At 38.9% G+C, this 26,389-nt stretch overlaps 1 protein-coding gene across 1 annotated transcript in view; it reads right to left on the bottom strand.

Annotated features, from left to right (window-relative positions):
* col24a1 (collagen type XXIV alpha 1 chain) overlaps positions 1-24,579 on the bottom strand; it is a 119,334-nt gene extending 94,755 nt beyond the window's left edge. Inside the window, exons 1-5 of the mRNA XM_082145807.1 lie at positions 24,261-24,579; positions 19,098-19,168; positions 11,523-12,793; positions 4,211-4,264; positions 910-963 (exon numbers count right to left, since the gene is read on the bottom strand). Of these exons, the coding sequence (XP_082001933.1) occupies positions 910-963; positions 4,211-4,264; positions 11,523-12,793; positions 19,098-19,168; positions 24,261-24,316 (1,506 nt within the window). The 5' untranslated portion in view covers positions 24,317-24,579. The remainder of the gene's footprint in view (positions 1-909; positions 964-4,210; positions 4,265-11,522; positions 12,794-19,097; positions 19,169-24,260) is intronic.
* Between the last annotated feature and the right edge of the window lie 1,810 nt (positions 24,580-26,389).

Genomic DNA, 26,389 nt, shown 5'->3' with positions numbered 1-26,389 from the left:
TAAGCCCTGCAGTGTGAACGTAGCCTCAGACTCAAACACGCACACACACACACACACACACGTCTGGTTCACTATCTTTGTGGGGACTCTCCATAGACTTAATGGTTTTTATACTGTACAAACTGTATATTCTGTCCCCTTACACTAACCCTACCCATCACACACACACACACACACACACACACACACACACACACACACACACTAACCCGACCCCTAAACCTACTCATCACAGAAAACTTTCTGCATTTTTAAATTTCCAAAAAAACTCATTCTGTATGATGTATAAGCTTGTGTACCCATGGGGACCTCTATTTAGGTCCCCACTGTGACACGAGTCCCCATGAGTCTGTGTGTATTCAGGTTGAAGTCCCTACCGGGATAGAAAAACATGAACACTCACACACACACACACACACACACACACACACACACACACACACACACACACACACACACACACACACACACACACACACACACACACACACACACACACACACACACACACCTACCTTCATTTAACAAGCTCTTAATATCGTGGCTATATATACACATTTTCCTCTCATCTTTCATCAGATCAATCTGTCAGTGTCTCCCCACGGCTCTTTCCAGTGTTGTACAAATCCTCCACGTCTCTCACACACACACACACACACACACACACACACACACACACACACACACACACACACACACATTACGGAAAGAAGAACTATTCAAGCTTTGAAAGGTGGCGAGTTTGAACAGGAAGAATGGCAGTGAACGAGCGTCTAGGGAACGTCCAACTCGCTGTAATGTAACAACAGTGCGATCCGGCCGGAGGATATTATCATAACACAAAAATCCATCAAATCCATCAGTGTGGCTGGAAGAGAATGTGTAAAGAGCCTGAAAACGGAAACTTACCTTCAGACCAGGTAAACCAGGCAGCCCGGGGCTCCCGTGAGGACCAGCCGGACCCTGAGAGACAGGAACAGAGTCGCTTATACAGTCAGATATTTATCAATATCAAATGAGAACGATTAAAACACATTCTCCAAATAACTCCCTCAATGTGCCTCAGCGTCAGCTGTGATTGGATAACTGGACTAACCAGCGGACCAATGGCATTGCAGCTTCTCAAATGTTGGTTTGGTGTTTCTGAAAGCCTCGTCCAAAACACATGAACGCACACAGCCAGAGCAGAGTCTGCAAAGCGCCGCGAGAGACAGCTCTTGTACCACCTGACTGCTGCAGATTCATCTCAGTGTTGACAGTGTTGACATTGAAATGCATAAATCCGAGTCTGAGAACGTGAACAGTTCCAGGTAGAACGTCACGGGTTGCTTTCCTGTAATTACTGTTACGATATGGCTTGAACGCAGCATAAGCTCGTTGTTTCAGTTTAGGAGGAACTGTAAAAGGCGGCTGCTGTTTGTTTGTGCTGCTCTGTGACTGACGTCTGTCTACAACTCTGCATAGCCTCACGAAACGCACTGAAGACGTGTGATGTCTGTCATTGAATTCGGACAAACGTTTTTTGGTCCAGTGACTTCCACATAAGACATATGTATATTTTTTTAATATTTAAACCACTTCAATTATTGATTGCTATCAAGTTAAATTCGACTTTAATGTTCAATCTGCATCAGACGAACAATGCAGACATTCAAAGGGCCCTATCTTGCACCCAGCGCAATTGACTTTGTACACGACGCATGTGTCATTCCTATTATGCACCCGACGCACAGCAGACTTTTCCCTCCACAGACGCACGTCGGTAAATTAGGGAATGAACTTGCGCTCCCGGGGGCGGTTCTGCGAAAAGAGGAGGCGTGTTCCGGTGCAAACGTTCCCTGGTGCTATTTTGCAGTTTCAGAAAACAACGCGTTATTCAGACGCTATTTTAAGGGCGCATACTTGGCCATAATGTAGCGTGTGCACAACGCACATACACTTTGCTTCTCTCATCTACACACAGATGCAGCAGTTCACATTTTTAGAAAACCATACATTATTACAAGGAAAAATATTCCACACGAGGGAAATTATTGTTGTGTCCATGAAGATGTGAATAATAGGCATAAATCTAGCTTACACATTTACCCAAATTATCATACGCCTGTTTAACCGAAGCTAATTTGGGTGTGTTTCTCCATCCCCAATGTCACTTCTCTGTGTTTTACGGCCCTGACGAGAACGTCGGTCTCCTCGGCTGTGAACCGCTCCTGGCGTGCTTCTGGCAAATCCGCCGTTATAATAGCAATCCGCCATGGAACAAGCGCGTCTGCTCTTAAAGGGAATGTGAGATGACGCTCTGATTGGTTTATTTCACGTTACGCCCAAACCACACCTATGAATAATGAAGCGACTTCAGACCAACACATTTTAGATTTGCGTCAGGCGCAAGAGTCATTTATCCCGCCGGTATAATAGCAACAGCGCCCGAGATCCGCCCACAAAGTTACTTGCGTTTCGCGTTTGATACTTGTTTTTCAGATCGTTAAAATAGGGCCCAAGAACTGTTGTTAGAACTGAACATCATGGGAATAAAAGAATTCCCGATTTCTAACCTGAGTCCCAATTCACTTTCACTGCAAGAGCAGCGCGAACACTGCTGAAGATCTGCTTTTGTGTTTCATGGAAGAAAGTCAGTGAGTAAATGATGACAGAATTGCATCGACTCACTAATAGTGCTTCTGAACAGTTCTGAGTCTCACTGCACGTCTCAGATGATCAGGAATGATCCTGACAGACGGCGTCTGAGAATAAACCATCAATCACTTACTGAATTACATCACTGACAGCAGCCGTGTGTGTGACTCAAGAAGCAGGTTTTTTGCTTTTAGTGTGTAATGTTGAGTTCTTCTCTATATCAGAGTCAGTGTTTCTGAACTCCTGAAACGCCTCCATTGTAGTCTTGAGTTTCTTCCGGGAACGAACACGTCACAATATTCCTCATTATAATAATTAATATGCAGAATAAAGGGGCGGGGCCTGGTTGAGTTAGTTAGTAGTGTGTTAAACTGGCGGTTATGGTAAGGGGCGGGACATTTCCCAAACACACTCGAAGCGCCCGACCAATCAGAGCAAAGTGTGCTTTTCAGAAGGAGGAGCTTCATAGAGACAGGAACTAAGCAAGGGTGTGTTTCCCGAAAGCATCGTTAGCCAAATATGGTCACAAGATCCGTCGTTATCAGCAGTTCAACGAGTCGGTGTTTCCCGAAACCATCGTTCTAACGAACATTCGCAAACAGCATCGCAGAGTTGTGTGTCTGGAATGACAGATCTCGACCTGTGGTTTACAGTTTCTTGTTTGCATGACATGTGGACTCAATAAATCCTGATCTTGAGCAAAATAAGCAAGCTGACATTCAGTACAATCTATATCTTTTATCTAGAATACATACAAATGTAATTTACGTCTTTTAGTTTGTCAAGAGATTTAAAGCGTAGTTTTTGAAGAGTGTGCATGTGCGGACGAGCTCTAGTGTGTAAGATCGAGTCTATGAGTGAATCTGGAAATGAAGCAAAATAACTGAGAAAAATGAGCAATAGTCCTCAGATGTCAAGTCTGTAATTTATAGCAAAAAGTCTCGCATTAACTCGATCTCAAACAGATTCATTAACAGTAGTTATTCCTCCAACATCTGCGTGACATCATTAACCAGCGTGGCTGACGACCAATTTGCGGCAATCCGGTTTCGGGAAACAGTCGTGATTAGCTACTGTTACGTTGATTTCTTCAACGATGCATTTTACTGTGATAGTTAAGCAGCGAGTTACGGCGTTGTATGGGAAACACACTCCAGACAGACTGGGAAGAGAGGAGCCGCAACAATGGAGAATATGAGGAGAATAATCAACATTCAAGCAGGAAAACCTGTTCTGCTGTTCAGTGTGTTTGGGAAATGTCCCGCGCCTTACCATAACCACCAGTTTAACACACTACTAACTAACTCAACCAGGCCCCGCCCCTTTATTCTGCATATTAATTATTTAAATGAGGAATATTGTGATGTGTTCGTGCCCAGAAGAAACTCAAGACTACAATGGAGGCGTTTCAGGAGTTCAGGAACACTGACACGGATACAGAGAATATGATATCAGCAACAACAACTTTGGAAACTCTCATGTTATCTAATTGTTTTCATAAAGGAAACACAGTGAGCGAGACTGACAGATGCAGCATGAATCCGTAACCAAACATTGATCCGTTATAACGTACCCGCGGTCCTCTCTTTCCAGGGGGTCCGGGGAGACCCGGGGGGCCGGCGGGACCCTGCAGAGAAACAGAGATGAGCAGAAAGAGAGATCAATTCATGAACAACTGTTTCTAAACATCACAAGAAAGACTGTGTAATTGGAACCGCGTGTCTGACTCCCGCTTTCTCAACACAGAAAACCACGTCTGCCGTCTGAGAGAAGCGCTCCACGAATCAAAGCTCAAACCAAACACACAGTGCCAACGATGCGAACGATTACTGAGAGATGAGTGGCCTCGTGGCTAGAGATCTGAGATGACTGTACATACAGTGTGAAAACATGGAGAAATATTAAATACAGAGCAGGACATGTCCAGAACAAGTGAAGATGAGCGCTTTAAATCTAAATACATAAATACAATTAATAATTATATAATAATTGGTGAACAGAAGCGACTTCTTTCAAAAACATTAAAAAAAAATTATGTTTCCAAACTTTTGACGGGTGCTGTGTGTATGTATACAGTACCTGTCAAAAGGTTGGAATAATTACAATTTTTACTGTTTTTGAAAGAAGTCTCGCCAAGGCTGCGTTTATTTGATCAGAAATACAGTAAAAAATTGTGAAATCAGTGTAAATCATCTGTTCTCTATGTGAAAATACAATAAAGTGTAATTTATTCCTGTGATCAAAGCTGAATTTTCAGCATCATTACTCCAGTCTTCAGTGTCACATGATCCTTCACAAATCACTCTAATATGATGATCTGATGATCAAGAAACATTTATGATTATTATCAGTGTTGAAAACAGTTGTGCTTCAGATTTTTGTGGAAACTGTAATACATTTTATCTTTCAGGATTCTTTGATGAATAGGAAGTTCAAAAGAACAGCATTTATTTGCATTTATCAAATGTCTTTATTGAATTTATTAAAGCATTTATTACAGTTTTTCTCAGTCGCTTTGGTGCATTTCTCACATCACTATTTACATTTGCACAACAGTTAGTTCAACCTCCACAACATTTAGTCATTTGTGCACATCATAGTAGCAGTTTCTCATTCCTTCCAACAAATTGCAAATGCTTTTGGACATGCATCAATCGCTTTCATACAACTCTCTGCTGTTTTATAACATTATCATTTGCTCATGTCATGTCAGTCAAAATTAACTATACTTGTGAATGCTGAATAGTCATTCAATATAAAACTAATAGTCCTCATTTCATTGCCTGAGTCATTACATACAAAAATGTTGAACTAGTTGTCAAAATCTGTCAAGTAAATTGTACAAATAAAATTCTTTTTTTTTTTATTGTTTTTGAAAATGTCTCCTAAATTGAACAATTTCTCTCAGGTGAATCTCAGCTTTCACTGATGAGAAGGGGTGTGTGAAGCATTAGTTGCAACCAATGTTGTTCAGTTCCAATATGTACTGCAATATTGTTTCCAGTTGTGCACAGCTCTACCCAAAGGGAGTTTATGTTTGTTGTAAATAAGGGTGTATTTGTTCGTTTGCACAATGCTGTGAACAAATTAGAATTGCAAAGAGCATATGCAGTAAAAATGTGAAACATACATATTCAGTGTCTTGTACTCAGTTTCCTCACTAAATACAGTAATGTGTAACTTTACTGTATTTTTCAAATGGCTGTGCAAATAGTATATAGTGCTGTCTTGAGCATTTTCAGGTAGTGTCACCAAGATCTGACTTTTTTGCACTGGAAAACATTTACAGAGTAAACTGTCATAATGAAAACATGACAAAGCCATTTGACTATCTTGTTCATAAACAATTGAGTCAGGACTTTTCATCTTGATGACACTGACACTATCATTGACATGAATACTTGCTTTTGAGGAATGAGCTCTCCATTTTGAGCAAGTGACACGCTTTTGCAGGTTATCAACTAGGGTTTGCAGTTTGTACTAGTTTTGAGAACTGCATTAACTGTTGTGCAAATGTAAATAGTGATGTGAGAAATGCACCAAAGCGACTGAGAAAAACTGTAAATAGAAATCCTTTGTACCAGACCAGTAACATTATAAATGCCTTTACTGTCACTTTTGATCAATTTAATGCATCCTTTATGAATAAAAGTATAAATTTCTCTTTGAAAGTTGGATGGATGGATGGATGGATGGATGGATGGATGGATGGATGGATGGATGGATGGATGGATGGATGGATGGATGGATGGATGGATGGATGGATGGATGGATGGATGGATGGATGGATGGATGGATGGATGGATGGATGGATGGATGGATGGATGGATAGATAGATAGATAGATAGATAGATAGATAGATAGATAGATAGATAGATAGATAGATAGATAGATAGATAGATTGGTTTTGGACCAATGATGTTTCCATGGCAATCAAAAACAGAAACCAAGAGACTGACGAAGTGTCTCGTCACACAGTGCTAAACAACATCTATAAAACCTTCCATTGAAAGCTTCCATTAGCCTGCACTGATGCTCATGATCCTGTGAGGAATGAGCCTGGAGCAGCGCTAACTAAACTAAGCACTAACAGCGCTTAACGTTCTGTTAAAAAGTCTTGTAAAAGGCCATTAAAAACTCACACTGGTTTGGATGATGGTAATGCTATAAGAGCAAGATTTACCTGGTCAAATATCAGTTTGTTGAGCATATGTTTATTCTCTCTGTGCAAGTGTGTCCACAGATGGAAGCGCTTCAGTCGTGATGTTTGCCAACAGTTGGAGACTATAAAGGTATAAACCTTAGTGTTTGCAACAAGTGTGCATCTGCTAACTATCTAAAGCAGAGCAGCTCAGATGGCCACGGTGAGGAGATGGTTAAGCACACGGATTACTGCAAAACACCAACATCAGACATACATTTACTTACAACGTCCACTCCTATTATGAGAGTGCACACAATTTGAATTATTATTTCAATGCAGCTTAAACAGAACATAGTGCCATAGTAATAGGGTTGGGCGATTAAAATAATGATAATAAAAATATAACAACTACATTTATTTATTTAATTACTAAATTTAATAAGCATTACTAAAACACACACACACACACACATTATTATATTTATACAGTATATATATATATATATATATATATATATATATATATATATATATATATATATTTGCAAGATTATAAACAAACTATGTTATAATATTATTATAATATTATGTGTATCTAATAGATAATCTAATATTATTATGAATGAACATGCATGTAATATTATTATGTGTACACACACATGCATATATATTATATTACAATTATTATTATAATTATTATATTTTAATCTATATACTTGCATATCAAATATGTATATATTTATATGCATGTAGGTTTAAAATTATGTATATATTTAAATATAAAAAATATTACATTATATATATATATTAGTGGTGGGCCGTTATCGGCGTTAACGTGCTGCGTTAACGCGAGACTCTTATCGCGCGATAAAAAAAAAATCGCCGTTAATCTATTCTCCAAGTTGGGTTGGGAGATGGCTCTATACTACACAAGCTATGATGACGCAATCTACCCGCGGCCGCGAGGTAAACCCGGCTGCAACGCATATTCGTCGTCATCTTAAGTAAACACGGCTGAAAGTGAAAGCTGGTGAAAAAGATCGGTGCAACATCCATTATTTGGACTTGGTTCGGGTTTAAGCCGTCAGACGAGCAGCAGCAAACTATATACAGAGTGTGTGGGGTAACAGTTCGGTAAGTTAACACACGACTAATCCGTTCGACCACCTCAAATTCAAAATGAAACATGATATCACTGAATACCAGCGCGCGCGTATTATTCCCATTCCAATATATCTTAGTGGTGTAGCACATAATCTCGATTTTAAGAATCGTTGTTGTGTTTCTTTTTAACTGAAAAGACATCAGTTAGACAATATTCTAATTTTAAATTTGGGGTTTCATAAGCTCCAGGCCATAGAGCCCACCTCTAATATATATATATAATAAATATATAATTTTACATATATTATAATATATTATATTATTATTAGTTATTTTATTATAATTATATATATATATATGTATATACAAAAAAATTAATAAAAATTATAATAATAATAATAAATAAATAAATAAAAATAAATAAATAAATGTGCAAAAACATAAGGTGAGACTGGCAGAGAAGAACCTCCTTGAGATGGCTCCATTATTCAAGGTTATTCACCACATAACAAAGACTCACAGGTTTTGAAAGCAACAGTTGTCCTCCTAATGTGTCTCTTATGTTTTGGCTGCTTATTGACAGAAGTGTGTGTAGGAACATCTGGAACGGAGGTTAGTCGTGCACAGCCTATCAGAGAAGACGAAACGTTTGGGGGCCATGCAGCTGCGTTCAGGGCCAGATCTGTGGAAACTCTGAGAGATCTGAAAGCCGTAGCTGATCCTACATGTTCAGTCATTAAAAACACTGCTGAATCTAAGCAGGTCCACTAGCTCTCACAATCTAACCTCACTGTAACAATGCAACTTTTGTCTTGTCGACTCTATTTTAAATGTTGGTTAAACGATTGAATGTAGAAAAAGCTGACGACATTATGAGCGTTGATATAACATAACAAAGACGTAGAACGTTTTTAGTGTGTGTACCAGTTTGTTAAGCAATCTGAACAGGTTACTTAGAATTACTTCTATACACCAAAGCAAGTGGCGTATATGTGCTGAAATGGAAGAAAAACGTACCACAACTTCACAACACAATATATAATAATAATAAAAAATCTATTATTTCTGAATAACAAATATTCATGTCATCATAACAACTAGGGTTGGGCCGATAGACGACTGACAGACATCACTTGTTTCCATGGTGACGTGTCATGCTCGGCACGTGATTCACCACAGCCAAAATAGCGCTGTATGGCAGATGTAGCGCTTTTATTTCTAAATATTAACAAACTTGCTTACCATGTCATCGTCTATCTTCTATTCCGATTCTCAAATACGTGCGAGTGAGTTTATTTTGTCGTTTAAAACCTTTATAAATGATCTTGATCTGTAACGTGAGATGCGCGCCGCCATGTTTGTTTGTGCCGCAGTTCAGAGATTCCTGTCTGTTGGATTTATTACAGCACGTAAATTCATCAGTTTCTCCCGAAATACATTAAAGTAAGTGGCCGGTGAACTGGGAGAAGAATAGAGTCAACTTTATTACTTACACTGTCTATCTGATATGAATCTGATATCTGAATGAATGAAAACACGTCGGCAAATATAATTTGAATGGATTGTTATTGCTGCTTCCATAGACATCATTGTGTATTTTTACAAACTATAAATGTATTGTTTTGCTATAAATTATATGTATTTAAATGTCTGAAACCTAAAATAATCATTATGTGGTCAGAAACACTGAATAGTTGTGATATATGACAAGCGCTGAGCGCGTCCGTCTTTGGCTCAGCGCCAGCCATAGCGCGAAAGCACGATTTGAATCTGGCAGTTATTATGTCACGTCACTTAGTGGTGGTCAGCTGATGCAGCGCGCGCCGACATCGAGATGTAGAGGAAAATATCTAGTGGAAAATGAGAATGTTACGTTACATTGAATAAATTGATTGCTGTGCTACAGAAACAAAACTGAAGCTATCCATCTAATTCACTGATTTGTACCTTCAAGGCATAATTAGACTTACAACAGGAGAGGAAAGTGCAATGAAACGCTGACTTTGGACAGTCCCAGCTGGTGAGTTTACCTCCCCCAGTTCTTCCAAGAGAGGAATGCACCGTTATCCCTCAGCCAAGTGAGAGCACTTAGGGTGACATCCAACAAAAATATCCACAAAGACAGTGGATGAAAGATCCACATATCCTCACACAAACCACGTATGCAAATACCTTAATTGTGCAAGCAACTGTTTGAACATGAATAAAATATTACTTTAGAGAAGCTTTGCGGCGTCTTCATAATCTTTTCCAAAAAGATAATCTGCTTCTGGCTCATATAAGCATTCGTTTACGTAATTAAATATATTCTGGGATTCTGGAATGGAGGTTCATAGTGGCCTACTGACCTACACTTGATAAACTACTGCGCCCCACCCTGCAGCTCTGCTGTTGAGAGTTTACTTCATGTACTTCGCTAAATTTAGAATTCACTCTAAGTAAAGTCTTGTTCCTCGTGCTATAAAAGACTGCTTTGTGAGCTAACAGTGATAAACGATTGGATAAGGAGCAGAGCTCTTTTTCTTGCAGCAGAGCTATGCAAGAGCTAAGCTAGTGCTAATAGTGCTTTAGCCAATGTAAGTGAAGCTACATTTCTTAGCATTCTCTGGGGCAGCACACAAATAATGGAAATGCATACATTAAACTTAATTTGCACACAAAATCAAATCATTTTGTACTAGTATAGCATAGCGGACAAATCAAGAGCTAAGCTTGTGCTAATCATTTTTGACAGATTTGCTAATCTCTTAATATTATGTTGGCTTAAAATCCTGATTTTGGTCAGAATAAAATTGACACTATGGAAAATGTCAATTACTTTTCCTTTTCCCTATCTAACAAAGATGGGAAGCGTTACACTAGAGCCAAAACAGCCTTGTCAGGTGGTGCGATCATCAACTGCATGCTGACCAAAATGATGGGAGCTGTAGGTTCACCAAATTTCAGTCTCAGAAAGTGGCTAAATAGGTAGCATTTTCAAGCAAGTTTTATCTGTTCATCAAAACAGTACCCAAGCTGAATTGTACCATCAACATTCACCATTACAGCTTATCTTGATGTCCATCAATGATACGCCTCTAGCTCGGAAAGAAAACACAGAGTTTCCCCACTACTGATTACAACACTGTGGTGACATTTGTGTGCACTCATCTCGTAAACATGATTATTCTGACATGACTTTGAAAGCAGAATTACATGAACCTTTCCTTGTTGCTAGGTGATGCAAACCCCATTACAAATAGGTGTAAATTAGCACATCAGTCAAATTACAGCATGGGCAACCGGCGGCAACTTGAAACATGCTATTATAACCACCTGTAAGTCCGGGAGGACAAAAACAAACTATCATCTCGCTTCTAAATCACTACCTGTCACTGACAAATAATTTACTTGTTCTCTTGCCCAGTAGACTCCTGATTAAATATAACCCACAGAAAGACAGCCAAGTGCATGCTCTTTCAAAGACCTTTTTATACTACCCAAGAAAACCCCATAAATTAGCTTGAACTCTTATGCATTGTAATTTGGATAAATTCTTAAGCAGAGCTTTGCTCTGGCTTGCAGCAACTTGATTTTGCACTCTAAAGATTATGGAAGTCATTCAAAAACATGAGAAAGATAATCAGAGAGTACTTACTGGAGGACCCGGTTCTCCTTTAGGACCAACAAATCCATCATAGTCAAAGAAATATTCGTCTTCTTCGAAACCATAGTCATCATATCCATAACCCTCCGAGTATTCTGCGTCATGCATCCCCTCCTGGACCTTTTCCTCGGATTGGTCCACTAGGTTATAGCTGCTCTCTTCACGGTACAGGACGGTGCTGTTCACTTTAAGCTTGGCCCGCAAAAGCTCCTTGTTAGATTGGTGCGATCTACCATCATTCCTGGAGGCCTCTTTCTGCTTGATGATGGTGATCAAGTCCGGGGTGGCCCGAGTTGCTCTTGGCTTCTTAAAAAGTGGCTTATTCTCTGTGTTATTTTCACCGTCAAGGTTCTTGTCTGGGTGGCTGGTGGTAGTCTCCGGAGTAAAGGCCAGGGATTGCACCTTATTGATGGGTCTTGGAGACGTTTTTATTAGTCTAGGTGTGCTAGTGCGAAATATAGGAGAGCTTGTGGTTGAAAGCTGGTCAAAAAGTGCCGTGGGAACAGAGTTGGTGGCCGTAGTGGAGTGATCAGCAAGAGTGGGGATAAATCTCTGAGTGTGTGATTCGGAAGAGCTGCGGTGGAACTTTGGGGAAGGTGAAACTGATGGGGAGTGAGACTCTGTGCTCCCTGACAGAGATCGGAAGGTGTCGGACAGTCTGCACTGTTTTTTAACATAGTCGCAGTAGTGTGCCGCAGCTTGGGCAGAGGGGTAGATATCCAGCTGGCACAATGCTCCTTCAAACTGCACCGCCCTGGAGTCCATCCTACCCACGGAGAGGCGACCTTCAGAGCCCAGCGTCTGCGAACGTGTCAGTGTTTCCTCGATGTACTGCACGTCCCCGCAGCGTGCATAGAGTGATACGGAGCGTGGCCGAACACCCACAGAGAAGGAGTGCCACTGTCCATCTTGCACATCGTACTTGAAGTAGACAGACGCTTTCTCGCCTGTGTAAACCACTACTTTGCCGGGCAGGAGCTGCAAGCCGAACTGCAGTCTGTCCCTGCCATCACGCATACTAAAAAGAAAGGCATTGTTCGCTCGCCAGGAGCTTAAACTCACTATGATGGAAAACTCCTCCTCCACGCCTGCGGGGAGCAAGCCCAACGATGGGGCCTCAATGAGGGCATCTCGTCCGAGGATAACCCCAACACCAGGGGGCAGGATTGAGAGAGATGAAGCAAGGGAGGTGAGGTAAGCTGTCCCGGAAGAGTGTATGTCTCTGTGACCGGAAAGGCCCAGCTGATGAATAAGATCTACACCTTGAGAGAAAGAGAGAGACAATTGTAAGCAAAAAGGTAAGCAGGGTTTGGCAAGGTAGACACTGCAATAAAGACTAGGTTGTTGTGTGGTGGGTTTTGCCAGGGCATTCAGGGTGGTTTTAACATGATGATAGAGTGTCCCAAGTTTGTTCAAACCTCTAATCTAAAAAAGGATTAGCAACAACTCCATGCACTAACCTCTAGGCCACAAATTTAATTTAAATCTGTTAAATTATTTAATTTGGTTGACAGTCACCATAAAACACTTTATGAATTTGAGGCCCTCTTTAATAAAAACCACACAAATGAATGTATGAATGTGTTTTGACATCATCATATCCCAAATTACCCATAAGCCCTTGCATAGTCCTAGCATCTGTGGTCCAGATGAAGAGAGAGAATGAGAGGAAGGTGCGGTCTCAAACCACACATCTCTTTTCTCCCTTTCTCTTTCAGTGTAGACAATTCTGTCTTTTTCTGTCATATGTTACTAGTCTGTGCGCATCTGAGTGGCCAGGGAGAGGAGAAAGGATGCTTTTGGAGGAACTAATTCCTTGTCATTTCTGTTTAATTTAGACACAGGCTCTTCAGTTCCAGTCCTGGAAGGCCCATTTTCTGCAGACTTTAGTTACAACCTTAATCTAACACAAGGAACAAGGTTAGGGTTGGAACTAAAGTCTGCAGGACACCGGCCCTCTAGATTCCTGGTTTAGACTCAATTTAAAGGTATCACACATGATGTTAGAAAACTTTCTTGTATCCCAGTTTAAAGTGCAGAAACAGCTAAATGCTTGTTCCTAATCAAGACTTTCCCATTTGCACCCAACTTAAAAGGAATTAACTCTAGGTGGAAGTCAACTTGTCTAAACTCAATTTGCACCACTAGAGTCACCAAACAGAATTGCAAAAAAAACAGACCAACAGATAGTCCTGCACCAACACTCATTGGTGCAATCAATGTTGCTGTGTCGGGCTGGTTGGGACACTGAACAATGTTTAATATAGCACCAGAGAGTCTCAGTTTTACACTTTCAGGAGAATCAACCTACAAATGGCTCACTTGCTGTCTGCCTATTAAGCTAGTACAGACGCATTTTAACATTGGAAAAATTGCACACTTCACCTTTAAATACATGTCAAGTCAAGTCAAGTCACCTTTATTTATATAGTGCTTTTTACAATACAGATTGTATCAAAGCAGCTTCACAGTGATAACATGAAAATACAACAAAGTTTGTTTCTAGAAGACAATTGTGTCATCGTCCACCTTAAGTAAGGCAGATCAATAATATTGTTGAATATTAAATGGTCCCAACTAAGCAAGCCAAAAGCCAAGGCAACAGTAGCAAGGAACCAAAACTCCATCAGTGACAGACTGGAGAAAAAAAACCTTGGGAGAACCCAGACTCAGTCGCTCAGTTCTCCTCTGGCCAACGAGCGAACAGTGTGTGATTATGATCCAGGCAGCATTACAGGTCAGAAGTCAGATTGGATCAGAACATTCAGAATATTATCCAGTTCCATCTGTGTGGAAGTCGGAGTCATCTCGCCGGTATGGAGACGAGTTTGTTGAGGATCAGTGCGGATGGCTGTGGTGTCGATGAGGCTTTCACAGGGCTGATGAGGCTGGCACTTTAGGGATGCATCATAAAGTATAGCCTGAGGTCAGCAGAGCACATCCTAGAGAACTACAGCAAGTCTGTTTTAGAGATCAAGTGAGCAGGATCGTCTGTCCTCCTGTCAGCAAACACAGACAAGCTTTTACATGGCTTGAGAATGTCCGTGGAGAGATCTCGAAGGAACTGCTCTGGCAACAGGCACTTTCATTACTAATCCAGACTTTCTGTTTTAGTTTGAACAAATTTATTCAGCCCAGGCTTAAACAGATGACAAGCAAAAGGCAACAACAGCAGAGGCACAAAGTTACGGCTGTTCCCTTTCGCGCTTTCTGTTCTTTGTGTTACAAGTTCAGCGCAGGCCGTTACTGTGCCTTGAAAACTGATTCACCGTGGGTTTAAAAACAGACGGGATCTTAAACAACCATGAAAAAAAAGAGAATTACACTTCAAAGCTCAGCCAGCCATGTTTCTGACTGGTTGCACATGGGCGACCCTGTGAACTTTCACCTTTTTGGTGGTTCAAATAGATCCTCGAACAGCCAATAACTTATTTTTAGAATGACGCCATCACAAACAACCATGAAGAGAGGCAGAGAAATCATCCCTGCGGTGATTGGTTGCACTCTGGCCATCTTTAGTGCCTAACAATGACTTACACTGACAGAGACCAGAATTCCAAAGAGACTTTAAAAGGGTAGACTTTTTCAACTTGAACCACTAAAAGACTGCCTAGACAACCAAACAGAACAACCTAGCAACCACACATCAACGCGCTGCCAAGCACCCACAACACCCTAGCAACAGCAGCAACATGCACTCATTGCATTGTAGGGTTCACTTTTGCTATTTTGCATTCAGCATATTTAGGCATCTCTAATCACACATTAATGCATACAGCAAATTCACATACTGTTTAAAGTAAATATTCACCTTTTTACAAAAATATTTACAAGTACGCATTTGGCCGACGTTTTATCTAAAGCGACCTACATGAATGATTGACGTCGGACTGTTGAATTATTAAAAATTAATGCACACGAGGTGTTTTTAATGCAAGGCTAAAAGTTTAACTGCTTCAAAAACAGCAATGTCAACACCTCGATACAGAGAAATGTCATGTAGCTTTTCATTTGCAAACTATTTATTTGCGAGTGTGTGTCTGAACAGAAAGCGTGCTAATAAAAGGTAATTTAGTGGGGAAAACGTGGAAATAGTTTACATTTATTTGCCTGGTCAGAAATCATATGGCGAAGTGATTTGGAATGGCAAAGCGGTCAAACCGACCTGGAACTACTTTAGCAGTGCGTTTACTGGAGAATAATCACACGCTTTAGAACATTCATCAACCAATGTTATCAGTTCATGCATTTCCTGGGAATAAAATCTAAGCGTTGCTAGTAGACAGAACACAATTCCAGTCTTCAATCTTCTATAAGCATGCAGTGTAATGATAGTAAAGCAGGTTTCTAATGATATACTTCAAGGCTTCAGGATGTTGTGTAATCATATTTCATGTGTGCTTGTGTAACATCTTTACTGCTGGCTGTCCTCTATTGTTTGAAGGTGTTTTAGTTATTTCTAGCAGCATGTGTAGTCTTTTCTTCCTAATGACAGCCTGAACAGCAGCCAGAATGTGTTTTGTATCTCAGCAAGCGTTTGATCTTTATACCATCCGTGTTTCAGTGATGGTTTCAGATAAAGATCAAATGCTAATATTTGTGTGTGTGTGTGTGTGCGTATGTGTGTTGTAATACAATACTATCATTAAATTGATCAAAAGTGACAATGAAGACATTTATAATATTATAAAAGCTTTATATCTTAAATAAATGTTGTTCTTTCGAACTTTTGAACTTTTTGAACACATACAATGTAAGAATATTGACTTACTGTTACAAATAAGTATTAAAACAGTATATTTACATTATATTTATATCATTATATATCAACTATATATGATCTAAATCTGCAAAAGATGCCAAGAATCTCTGAAAAGTTTTGAATTGCACTGAATCAGACCGTTTGGAGTGATTCATGAATCGAACTTGCCAATTGTAATGTCATTGTTTCTATTTACGCTATTAAAACATCTCTGTCTGAACAAGCTGACGAGTAACGTCAAGAAAGTCAAGAATGAATTGTGAAATTAGTACAATGACATGCTCTTCTCTAGGAAACTTGATGACCTAATAAAAAAATATTAAATAAATCGAGATATTCACAATTACTGTATATTTAGATGGCCATCTAAATATATTACATTTGCTATGTATCACCCAGTCAGAATCACTGCTCCCTGTGTTCCCCTCAATATCTCTCTTATTTTATCTTCTCCATCTCACACAAATAAAGGCAAATGCCCAAAAATACTCCCGCTAGCTCAGATCGGGTTTCCTGCAGGAGAAAAACAGCCTAACCTGGTTGACCTGCTAGTCCATCTAAACCAGACGTTTATATCGTCTTCCTTCTGCAGTCATACTGTATCTCATCCGTACAGTCAGAGGCGGGAGAGACGAGCCCTATGGATATAAGACTAGAGCGAGAGAAAACTGAGAGACAGAGAGTCGCTCAGAGCGCAAGAACAGACACGCCGACCAATTCAGTGAAGAAAGAGCGGCACGTTCACAGCCAGCAGATCTACTTACACCAATTCTTTCCATTTGAACGTTCCTTTTCCTGCTTCCGAATTTCCTCCTGAACTTCCTCTCTTCGCTCTACAGTAAACTTTTACACACACACTTCTAAACTAATGAATTATAGTTCCGAATAAATGTTACAACAGTATATTTGCATTATTATATTTATATCACTATATTTATAACAGTATTTAATATACATTTCCTTCCTTTTGAACTTGCTCCCTTCACTCTACAGTAAAATCTCACAAACACACACACACACTTCTAAACTTTTGCTTGTGTTTCTACAGAGCCCCTAAAGGGACATGGTGATGGAAAAAAATTGATGGGAGGAATTTCCCTCAAGGGTACGCAAAGTTTCTCGGCAAACGCAAAAGTTTTTGCGTGCGAACGCAAAGTTTCTTGACGGATGCAAAAGTTTTTCCAAGCAAATTCACATTTTTCTTGACGAATGCAAATGTTTTTATTCAAGTGAACGCAACGTTTCTTGACGAATGCAAAAGTTTTTCCAAGCAAATGCAACGTTTCTTGATGAATGCAAATCGTTTTTGTGAGCAAATGCAGAGTTTCTTGACGAATGCGAATATTTTTCCAAGTACAAATTTTCTCAGCGAACGCAATGCAAAGTTTCTCGGCGAACCCAAAGCAAAGTTTCTCCACGAACTGAAACGTTTTTCTGAGCGAACGCAAAGTTTAACGGCGAACGTAAGAGTTTTTGCAAGTGTACGCAAAGTTTCTCGCCGAACGCAAACATTTTTTCAGAGCGAATGCAAAGTTTCTCTAAAAAACGCACGATTTTTTTTAAGCAAAAGCAAAGTTTCTCTGCAAGCGCAAAAGTTTTTCAGAGTGTACGCAAAGTTTCTCTGAAAAACACAAGAGTTTTTGCAAGCGAACGCAATGTTTCTCTGCAAGAGAAATGTTTTTTCTTCCATCTCATATTTTTTCCATTACCATGACCCTTTACAGGCTCCGTATGTCCGTGGAGGTCTAAATGCATGAATGTAAATGTAAACTTCATTCACAAAAGGAACATGCACTGCTTAATTTGTTTATAAGTCTTCAGTAATTCACACTGATTGCAATGCATTAGCCTACATGAGAGCCAATCATATATTATAGCTCAAATAAAAGCATTAATATACACACAAATGGCTATTTAATGCCTGTAAAATGTTTTATGGGTTTGCTCGTTGCTCGCGGCTGCTTTCCTCCTCCATCACTCTTTCTCTGTGTGTTTATTTCCGATCTACATAGACGTTTGACACAGTCTCAGTTTCATATTAACAGTCAAATATGCGCACTGGCAGATCAGTGTTTCCGTAGAAACAGAAATACAATCGGCAGGAAAACAAACAGTCAAAAGACTCTGTTTGCAGAAGAACTCTGAATAAACACAGATTTAAAACTGGATATAATTATGAAAGACTGTTGCTTTGGGCTTGAAAGTTGATTTTTCATTAAAAGCCAAAACAGTAACGGAAGTATAAGTATAGCTTTACATAAAGAGTGATACAAAATATAGCAAATCTTGACTGTGTGATTATTTATACATCACAAAAATGTAAACTCTATATAAAGTTGGATATATATAATACATCAAACTTGATCTGCAATCATACAGTATACTCACAAAGTGTAGAGCAAATCTAAACTGATTTATTATTTATATTACCATAAAATATAACTACAGTAGTCAACATTTGAAGTGGATCAAAACCTTTCATCAAAGTTATAACAATACCCATTCTTGATGAACTTTTTTGATCCACTTCAAATGTTCACTACAGTATATTTTAAATCAGCTAAATGCTACTGTAAGGCATGAAGATATTAAGATGTTATAAACATCAACATCACGATTTCACAAAATAAAGGGAAAATGTGCAACAAACTTTTTGAAAGCGCAACAAAGATTACAAACAATTAGCTCTGAATATTAAACTGGGACACATGCAAATAACACACTGCAGCTTTAAAGGCAGAACTCTGAGGTTAAGAGGTCAAAGGTCAAAGGTCAAATGTGAAGGTAAAGAGGTGAGCATATACCTTGAGCTCTTGAGCGCTCTTCCGCAGTCAGCACTGCCGCACATGTTGACAGGAGGAAGACGAGGAATCTCCTGTGGAAAAACAACAACAAACACTTTATTTTTATTTATTTTTCTGTTCCTGGTTATCGTGAATCAGAATAAGTTCCTCTTGCAGCATCTCTTCTCTTCTCTTCTCTGATGATAAGGGCGGCGCAACCTGTCACTCACATGAGATCAGCCAATAGCAAACCACCACCATCCAATCATCCAATCAATTCCCCATAAATCACATGAGAAATGAAACCCAAACAAAGCGTTTAATCTCTGGACGGGACGGGCTGATGGAGATCTGGTGCGTTTATAAACGGAGTCTGATGTTTAGAGCGGTCGACGGTTATTATCCTGTCAACGAGAGGAGCTAAACTCCTAAGCTGATACGGATTCCCCTTCAATGGCCCTTCATTTTATTTACAGTATTGTGTGTATAAATGAAAATAATAATAATTTTTGAGTCACGAACAATTTGATACCCAGCATTTTGATTCATAACAGAACAGGAACACTGAATGCTCAACTGGAATCGGACACTTTGACGGCTCAACCCAAGGTGGCGCTAAAGAGTCGAGACGGCATGATTAGTTAGTTTTAAGTTACAGTTACAGATTTAAAAACCAAAAAGGTGGGAACAATGAAAATGCAGATTTAAAAAACAAAAAGGCGGGAAGAGTGAAAATACTGTTGACAGTTATACATTTAAAAAACAAAAGGGCTGGAACAGTGAAAATACTGTTGACAGTTACAGATTTAAAAACCAAAAAGGCTGGAACAGTGAAAATACTGTTGACAGTTATACATTTAAAAACCAAAAAGGTGGGAACAATGAAAATACTGTTGACAGTTATACATTTAAAAAACAAAAGGGCTGGAACAGTGAAAATACTGTTGACAGTTACAGATTTAAAAACCAAAAAGGTGGGAACAGTGAAAATACTGTAGACAGTTACAAATTTAAAAACCAAAAAGGTGGGAACAATGAAAATACTGTTGACAGTTACAGATTTAAAAAACAAAAAGGCGGGAAGAGTGAAAATACTGTTGACAGTTACAGATTTAAAAACCAAAAAGGTGGGAACAATGAAAATACTGTTGACAGTTACAGATTTAAAAAACAAAAAGGCGGGAAGAGTGAAAATACTGTTGACAGTTACAGATTTAAAAAACAAAAAGGCGGGAAGAGTGAAAATACTGTTTTACAGTTACAGGTTTAAAAACCAAAAAGGCGGGAACCTTTTTTGTTTAAAAAAAAAATCTGACTGTAACTGTCAAAAGTATTTTCAAAGCCGCCTTAACATGCTAAAGTGGTCATAAGTTTGAGGAACTGAAGATTCGTCTGCTAAGAAACGTCATCTTCGTACAGGACTGACGGTGGGTTATATAATCCTCCCAGAGAAGAATGTGGAGTCAGAGAATCCATCATTCATTCAGTCACAGTGTTGAGATACTTTACCTCGTAACCCTTACACCAGCCGGCCTGAGGGAAGTCTATCTAGAAATCATATTTGACTAACACTAACCCCGAAAGCTTCCAGCTTCCACCTGATCTAACATACACCTCTGAACACATCTTAAACCACTTTCTCTTTAAACTAACAAACTGGCTCTTTTCTACATTTAAACCTCTCGGCTACAATAGATTACTCTTAAAACCCAAGCCTTGGCCACTTTCTATGATGAATTGCTTGTAATGATCCTCATTTGTAAGGTACTTTGGAAAAAAGCATCTGCAAAATGTTCTCAGGAACGTTTTTAAGGAAAATACATGTATTTATATCAACGTTTCATCAGACATCCTTTTTGATTTTTAAAATGTAATAAAACCATTAAAAAATGGAATTCAGAAAGATTCAAATGGAAAACACAGAATTCGGAGAAAAATAAAGCGGATTTCATAGGGCCCTAGTTGTAACTGCTGATTTGATTGGTCAGCCTGATTACTTGGTCAAACGTATTTGTTTTCCCACAGTTCTCTGCGAGAGTACAGCAAACGCAGGGTGCCGCTCGAGAGGATGGTGTGACATTCCACAGTCGAAGAAAAGAAAAGAAAACAGCGGAAGAAAGAAACAGAGGAGGCTGAATCTAAACAAGAGTTTGAGGCGACTTTGTCTATGTGGTTAAAACAGAAACTGTATGATTTACAGGACGCCTTATTCTTGAACATCTCAAATTGGTCTTAACAATCCTGAACATTATCTATCTATCCAAAGCAACCATTGTAAAGCTTTACTTGCACTTCTATACCTTTATCTTCTGCTTTGGCTTTAGCATCGGCTTTACAACTTTACAAATCAGGAAGTCACTCAGAAATGTCTCAGCCAATGGGCTTGTGAGGGTGTGGCTAATGCAGATCGCTCTGATTCCCACCGCTAGCATAATTTCGGCTCGTATCAGTCGCTGCCAGAGCGAAGGCGGTGTTCTCGGCATACAGAGTAGATGCTGGCGTAGTCCAGATCGCTCGCTCACTGATCGACTGCCAATATTCGATCCTGTTGGCGTTGGTTTCTCACACCTGCAGCCAGAGAGTGACTACATTACTCAAGCGCTGTTCTGGTCATGCTGGTCTACGCCGATGAAGAACGACAGGCATACAAAACAACACTGTCAAACTCTCTTTCTCTCTGTCTACACAAGCTTGGATCAAGAACAAGTGGAGCTGACGTATCTGCACTTTCTAGTTAAATAATAGAAAACTTAATAAACTCAGAGCCTAATTCAAGCAACACAACAAATAAAGTCATTTCCATTGTCATTATTACAAAATCAATCCCATCAGGATGATACAAAACCCTTCATATCGGGGTCCTAAATCACCCTGCTAGGGTTTCTTTTCACAGTAATGACTACAACGCTTCTCTTCTACTGTACGTATACTGTAAATAACGATATGGTGAATGTTAGCATAGCAAATATGAACTCATGAACACGTCTGAATACCGACTCTTTCTTTGAATCTAGTTTTGATCTGGTTCCAGGTTGGAGGATGTGTAGTGACACTGAATGAATGTATTAAACGTGCTCCAACACTCATCTACCAAACGCAAACTATGCATGAATAAGTAATGGTAATGACAAAAACAGTATTTTTAAGACCAAATAAAACCATTTACATTGGGTTCAAGCTCATGAAAGTCATTTTTAGTTGTCAGATCAGGGTTTGCACACTTTTTGACCAATGAATTGGTTTCCAATAACATTAATGAATGCATTAAAGGTGCATCGATCCACATTTAACAAATGCAAACTATGCATGAATAGTGACTGCGGTAAAGGCAAAAATAGTGCTTTTTATGAACGAATCAAACCGATTGCATTGGTTTCAAGCTTATAAAAGTCATTTTTAGCTGTCAAATCAGGGTTTACACACTTTTTGTACAGTGATTTGGTTCCTGGTTGGAGGATGAATGAATGCATTAAACGTGCTCCAACACTCATCTAGCAAATGCAAACTATGCATGAATAAGTAATTGCGTTAATGACAAAAATAGTATTTATTGTGACTGAATTGTTCAAGCTCATTACAGTTATTTTAGTAGTGAAGTCACAGTTTGCATACTTTTTGTCCAATGAATGGTTACAGATTGGACGCTTATTTAACAAATGCAAACTATGCATTAATAAGTGACTACGGTAATGTCAAAAATGGTATTTATTATGACCAAATCAAACAGACTGCATTGGGTTCAAGCTCATGAAAGTCATTTTTAGCAGTCAAGACAAGGTTTGCAGACTTTTTGACCAATTAATTGGATCCAGGTTGGAGGATGAATGAGTGTATTAAACATGTGCATCAACACTCATCCAACAAATGCAAACTATGCATGAATAACCAACTGCGGTAATGACAAAACAAGTATTTATGACCAAAATATTCAAGCTCATTAAAGTCATTTTTAGTCGTCAAGTCGCAGTCTGCATACTTTTTGTCCAATTAATTGATTCTAGATTGGATGGTAATTTAACAAATGCACACTATGCATTAATAAGTGACTAAAGTAATGTCAAAAATGGTATTTATTATGACCGAATCAAACAGACTGCATTTTGTTCAAGCTCATGAAAGTCGTTTTCAGAGTTTTCCAGCTATGATAAGACATGAATAGACATGAACAATTGTACTGGATATAGCATACAAACATCTCCAATAAGACCCTCAACAGAATGATGTTGATGAAATGTTTTAGAAATGCATGCCCTTGAAATATTTCCATTACTTATGTCTCCTAATATTTCCAGATTTTCTATGAGCAAAGCAACCCGGTCAGGAAAGGCAAAGTTCATCCAAACATGAACTTCATTCCAAACCTGTGTGACTTTCTTTCTTCTGAGGAAATCAAAAGCACCAAGGTCCAAAACACTGCGACGTGCTTCAAAACATCTTTTTCCACAGAAGAAACAAAGTCATGCAGGTTTGGAATGACATGAGGGCAAGTAAATGATAACAGAACAATCATTTTTTTGCGTGGAAACACATTTTCACAGTGCAACAAAAGCCACTAAACAGCATTTAACTTGATACTTGCTGTAATATGATAAGCAAGATCGCAGTCAGGTGCATGTGTGGATTTGTTGGGATTTCATTGAGTCTAGTCCAGATGTTAGAGGTCAATGCTCATCTCCATGAGGAATGTTGCTGCTCTTGTGTGTCGGGTTGGAGATCTGAACTAACAGCGCACAGTAAAAAACCACTCGTACTTCACTGTCACTTCAGCCAAATCTACACTTCAGGAAACAGACAGCCAGTTACAGATGAAAAATGCAAACAAATAAACCAGTAAATCACAAAGCCTCCTCATCTGGTGCAAATTTGCTCCAAAGGCAGGAGGAATTTAACCCCGGATCAACATATGGAAAATTCAGAAGCAGACTGATCTGTGATCATTATTAAGTCTGTGTAATAACTCAATCTGGTGTCAGTAAAGTTGGAGATGGTTTGCACAAAACCTCAGAACACATTTATCTAGGAGAGTCTGTCTAATGTGCACGATTTCAATCACGCCAATAAATGCAAATCGTTTATAACTCGCGTCTGTTTTCCTGTTCTCTCCTGATTTTACTTTAAAGTGTTGTGATGTGCACTGAGGCTCTCGAGATTGAGAGTTAGTTAGTTAGTTAGTTAGTTACTCACGTTGTCGTTGTGGGAGAAACTTGTCCAATCCTTGTCCGTTGAGCTCCTAAATGCATTTGTATGCATTTGTCCAAGCAGCAGTTTTCAAAGCGAAAACAGAATTGCACAGCAGAAGACACCACCGGCTCATGAGACCAGATCCAGCCTGATCACATCACAGTCCGAGTCCGTGTCCGCGCATGGAGAGCTTCAGTTCTGCGGTCAGACCTCGGACACCGAGCGCGCTGCTGGAGGAGGACAGGGGGGTTATTGAGGGAGCAGATCAGAAGATCCGTATTAAACCTGACTGAGAGAGGGAGAGAGAGAGAGAGAGAGAGAGAGAGAGAGAGAGAGAGAGAGAGAGAGAGAGAGTCGCTCCGGGCTCTATGTGTCTGGACTCGCTCGGTTCGCCGCATCTCCAGCTCGGTGTTGTATTTCACTCATTACTGCGTGACATCATCCATACTATCTGTCCGGCTATACTATTTATTAAAAAAATAGAAATATACAAATATATTAAAATATAAAAAATACAATATTTCAAATGCTAGGGGGAGGTATAGGTAAACAGTATAATAGGAATACTTTAAAGATAAAGAGTGTACAAGCTTTTTGTTTCTTCGTAATGCTTCACTTCATTTTTAAATGCAATAAAACATGGGGTTTTCCCCTGAAAATGTACATTTATGAATGTGAAATTTAGCCATTAAAATAAGATCTGTCCGTCATTTTGTTTATTTTTTATTGAAGAAACATAAAAACAAACAATACAAATACAATACAATAAAAATACAATAAAATTCTAATAGCTTTTTGTTTCTTCGAGGCCAATATTGACTCAGTATATAATGCTTCACTTAATTTTTAAATGCAATAAAACATGGGGTTTTCACTGAAAATGTACATTTATGAATGTGAAAGCCATTAAAATAAGATCTGTCCGTCATACATAGCAGATCGGCCTGAAAGACGTCAAATACAGAATATCAAACGATTAATTAACAAATAACTTTAATTAGACAAAAAAATTACCACGAATAATAATAGGCTAATAATAAATGATTTTATTCTGGTTGTCTTCTGTACAGTAGGCTATTTATTATTGTTGTTGTACATAATTATTCTTTATTATTTGCCACAAAACTGATATGATATAGGCTATATACAGTATACTTGGCCTGGCCTTATTTACATAATTGGTAAATGTTATAAAAAAAAAAAAAGTTTGTTACAGCCAGAAACATTCATCGTCATCCGATCAATTTCTCATTTGAATACTAATAATTACGATTTATAAAAACATTTTTGTAAGAGGCCTCTTATGTTCTGCATTTATGTGATCAAAAACACAGCAAAAAGTAGCCTATTGTATGTTATTATTATAATTCAAAAGAACTTTTTTTTTTTTTATGTTTACATTTTTCACCATCTATTGATTTTATACAGCAATTCAAAAAAAACAATAAGTTAATAGGCTTTTAGGTGACTTAAATTTTAGAAAAATATTGTCTGTTTTTCCTCTATTTTGCCAATGAAAATAGTTTCAAAGAGTAGAGCCATTGCAAGTGTCAGAGCAACACAGCTTCAGTTTCTATACTGAATGAATTCTTGTTTTTGAACGAATCGTTCTAATAAATGACTCAACGATTCGCTCAGTCACCTCTGCTTTGTCCCTGAATGAATCAGCCGTTTTGAACAAATCGTTTGACTGAATAATTCAATGACTCATTAAGAAAATGATTTGCCGCCACCTACTGGCGGTTTTAGTGTTATTCTGGAATTTATAGCTTGGTGGTTTTTACAGCCATAGGTTGCACAATGCTGTGACATTTTCGAGGAAAATTCTTAGATTTGTTAGTGTGAGTGATGAACAGTGTCATGCTAACAGTTCCAAGATGGCCGACATGTCAACGTGTCTGGAGTGGTCGAATGTGTTATCTATATCTATGGTTCTGATTCCTCAGTCTTGACCATCAGATCCTGAAGTGTCATTATCAGAACACAAGAGCTCATGCACTATGACATTTGACCTTCTGTTTGACCTCACTGTAACCCAGAACGTTTCTGGATTTAGCCTGAACACAAAAATAGTGAACTAGCCTACTAAACCAGCTTCACACACGTTTCAATCACTGACATGTTGAAAATTG

This window comes from Leuciscus leuciscus (assembly GCF_965113295.1).
Source record: "Leuciscus leuciscus genome assembly, chromosome: 18".
In the NCBI taxonomy this organism is placed as follows: Eukaryota; Metazoa; Chordata; class Actinopteri; order Cypriniformes; family Leuciscidae; genus Leuciscus; species Leuciscus leuciscus.
The sequence above is the reverse complement of the archived record's forward strand: the minus strand, read 5'-3'. Positions and strand labels throughout refer to the sequence as shown.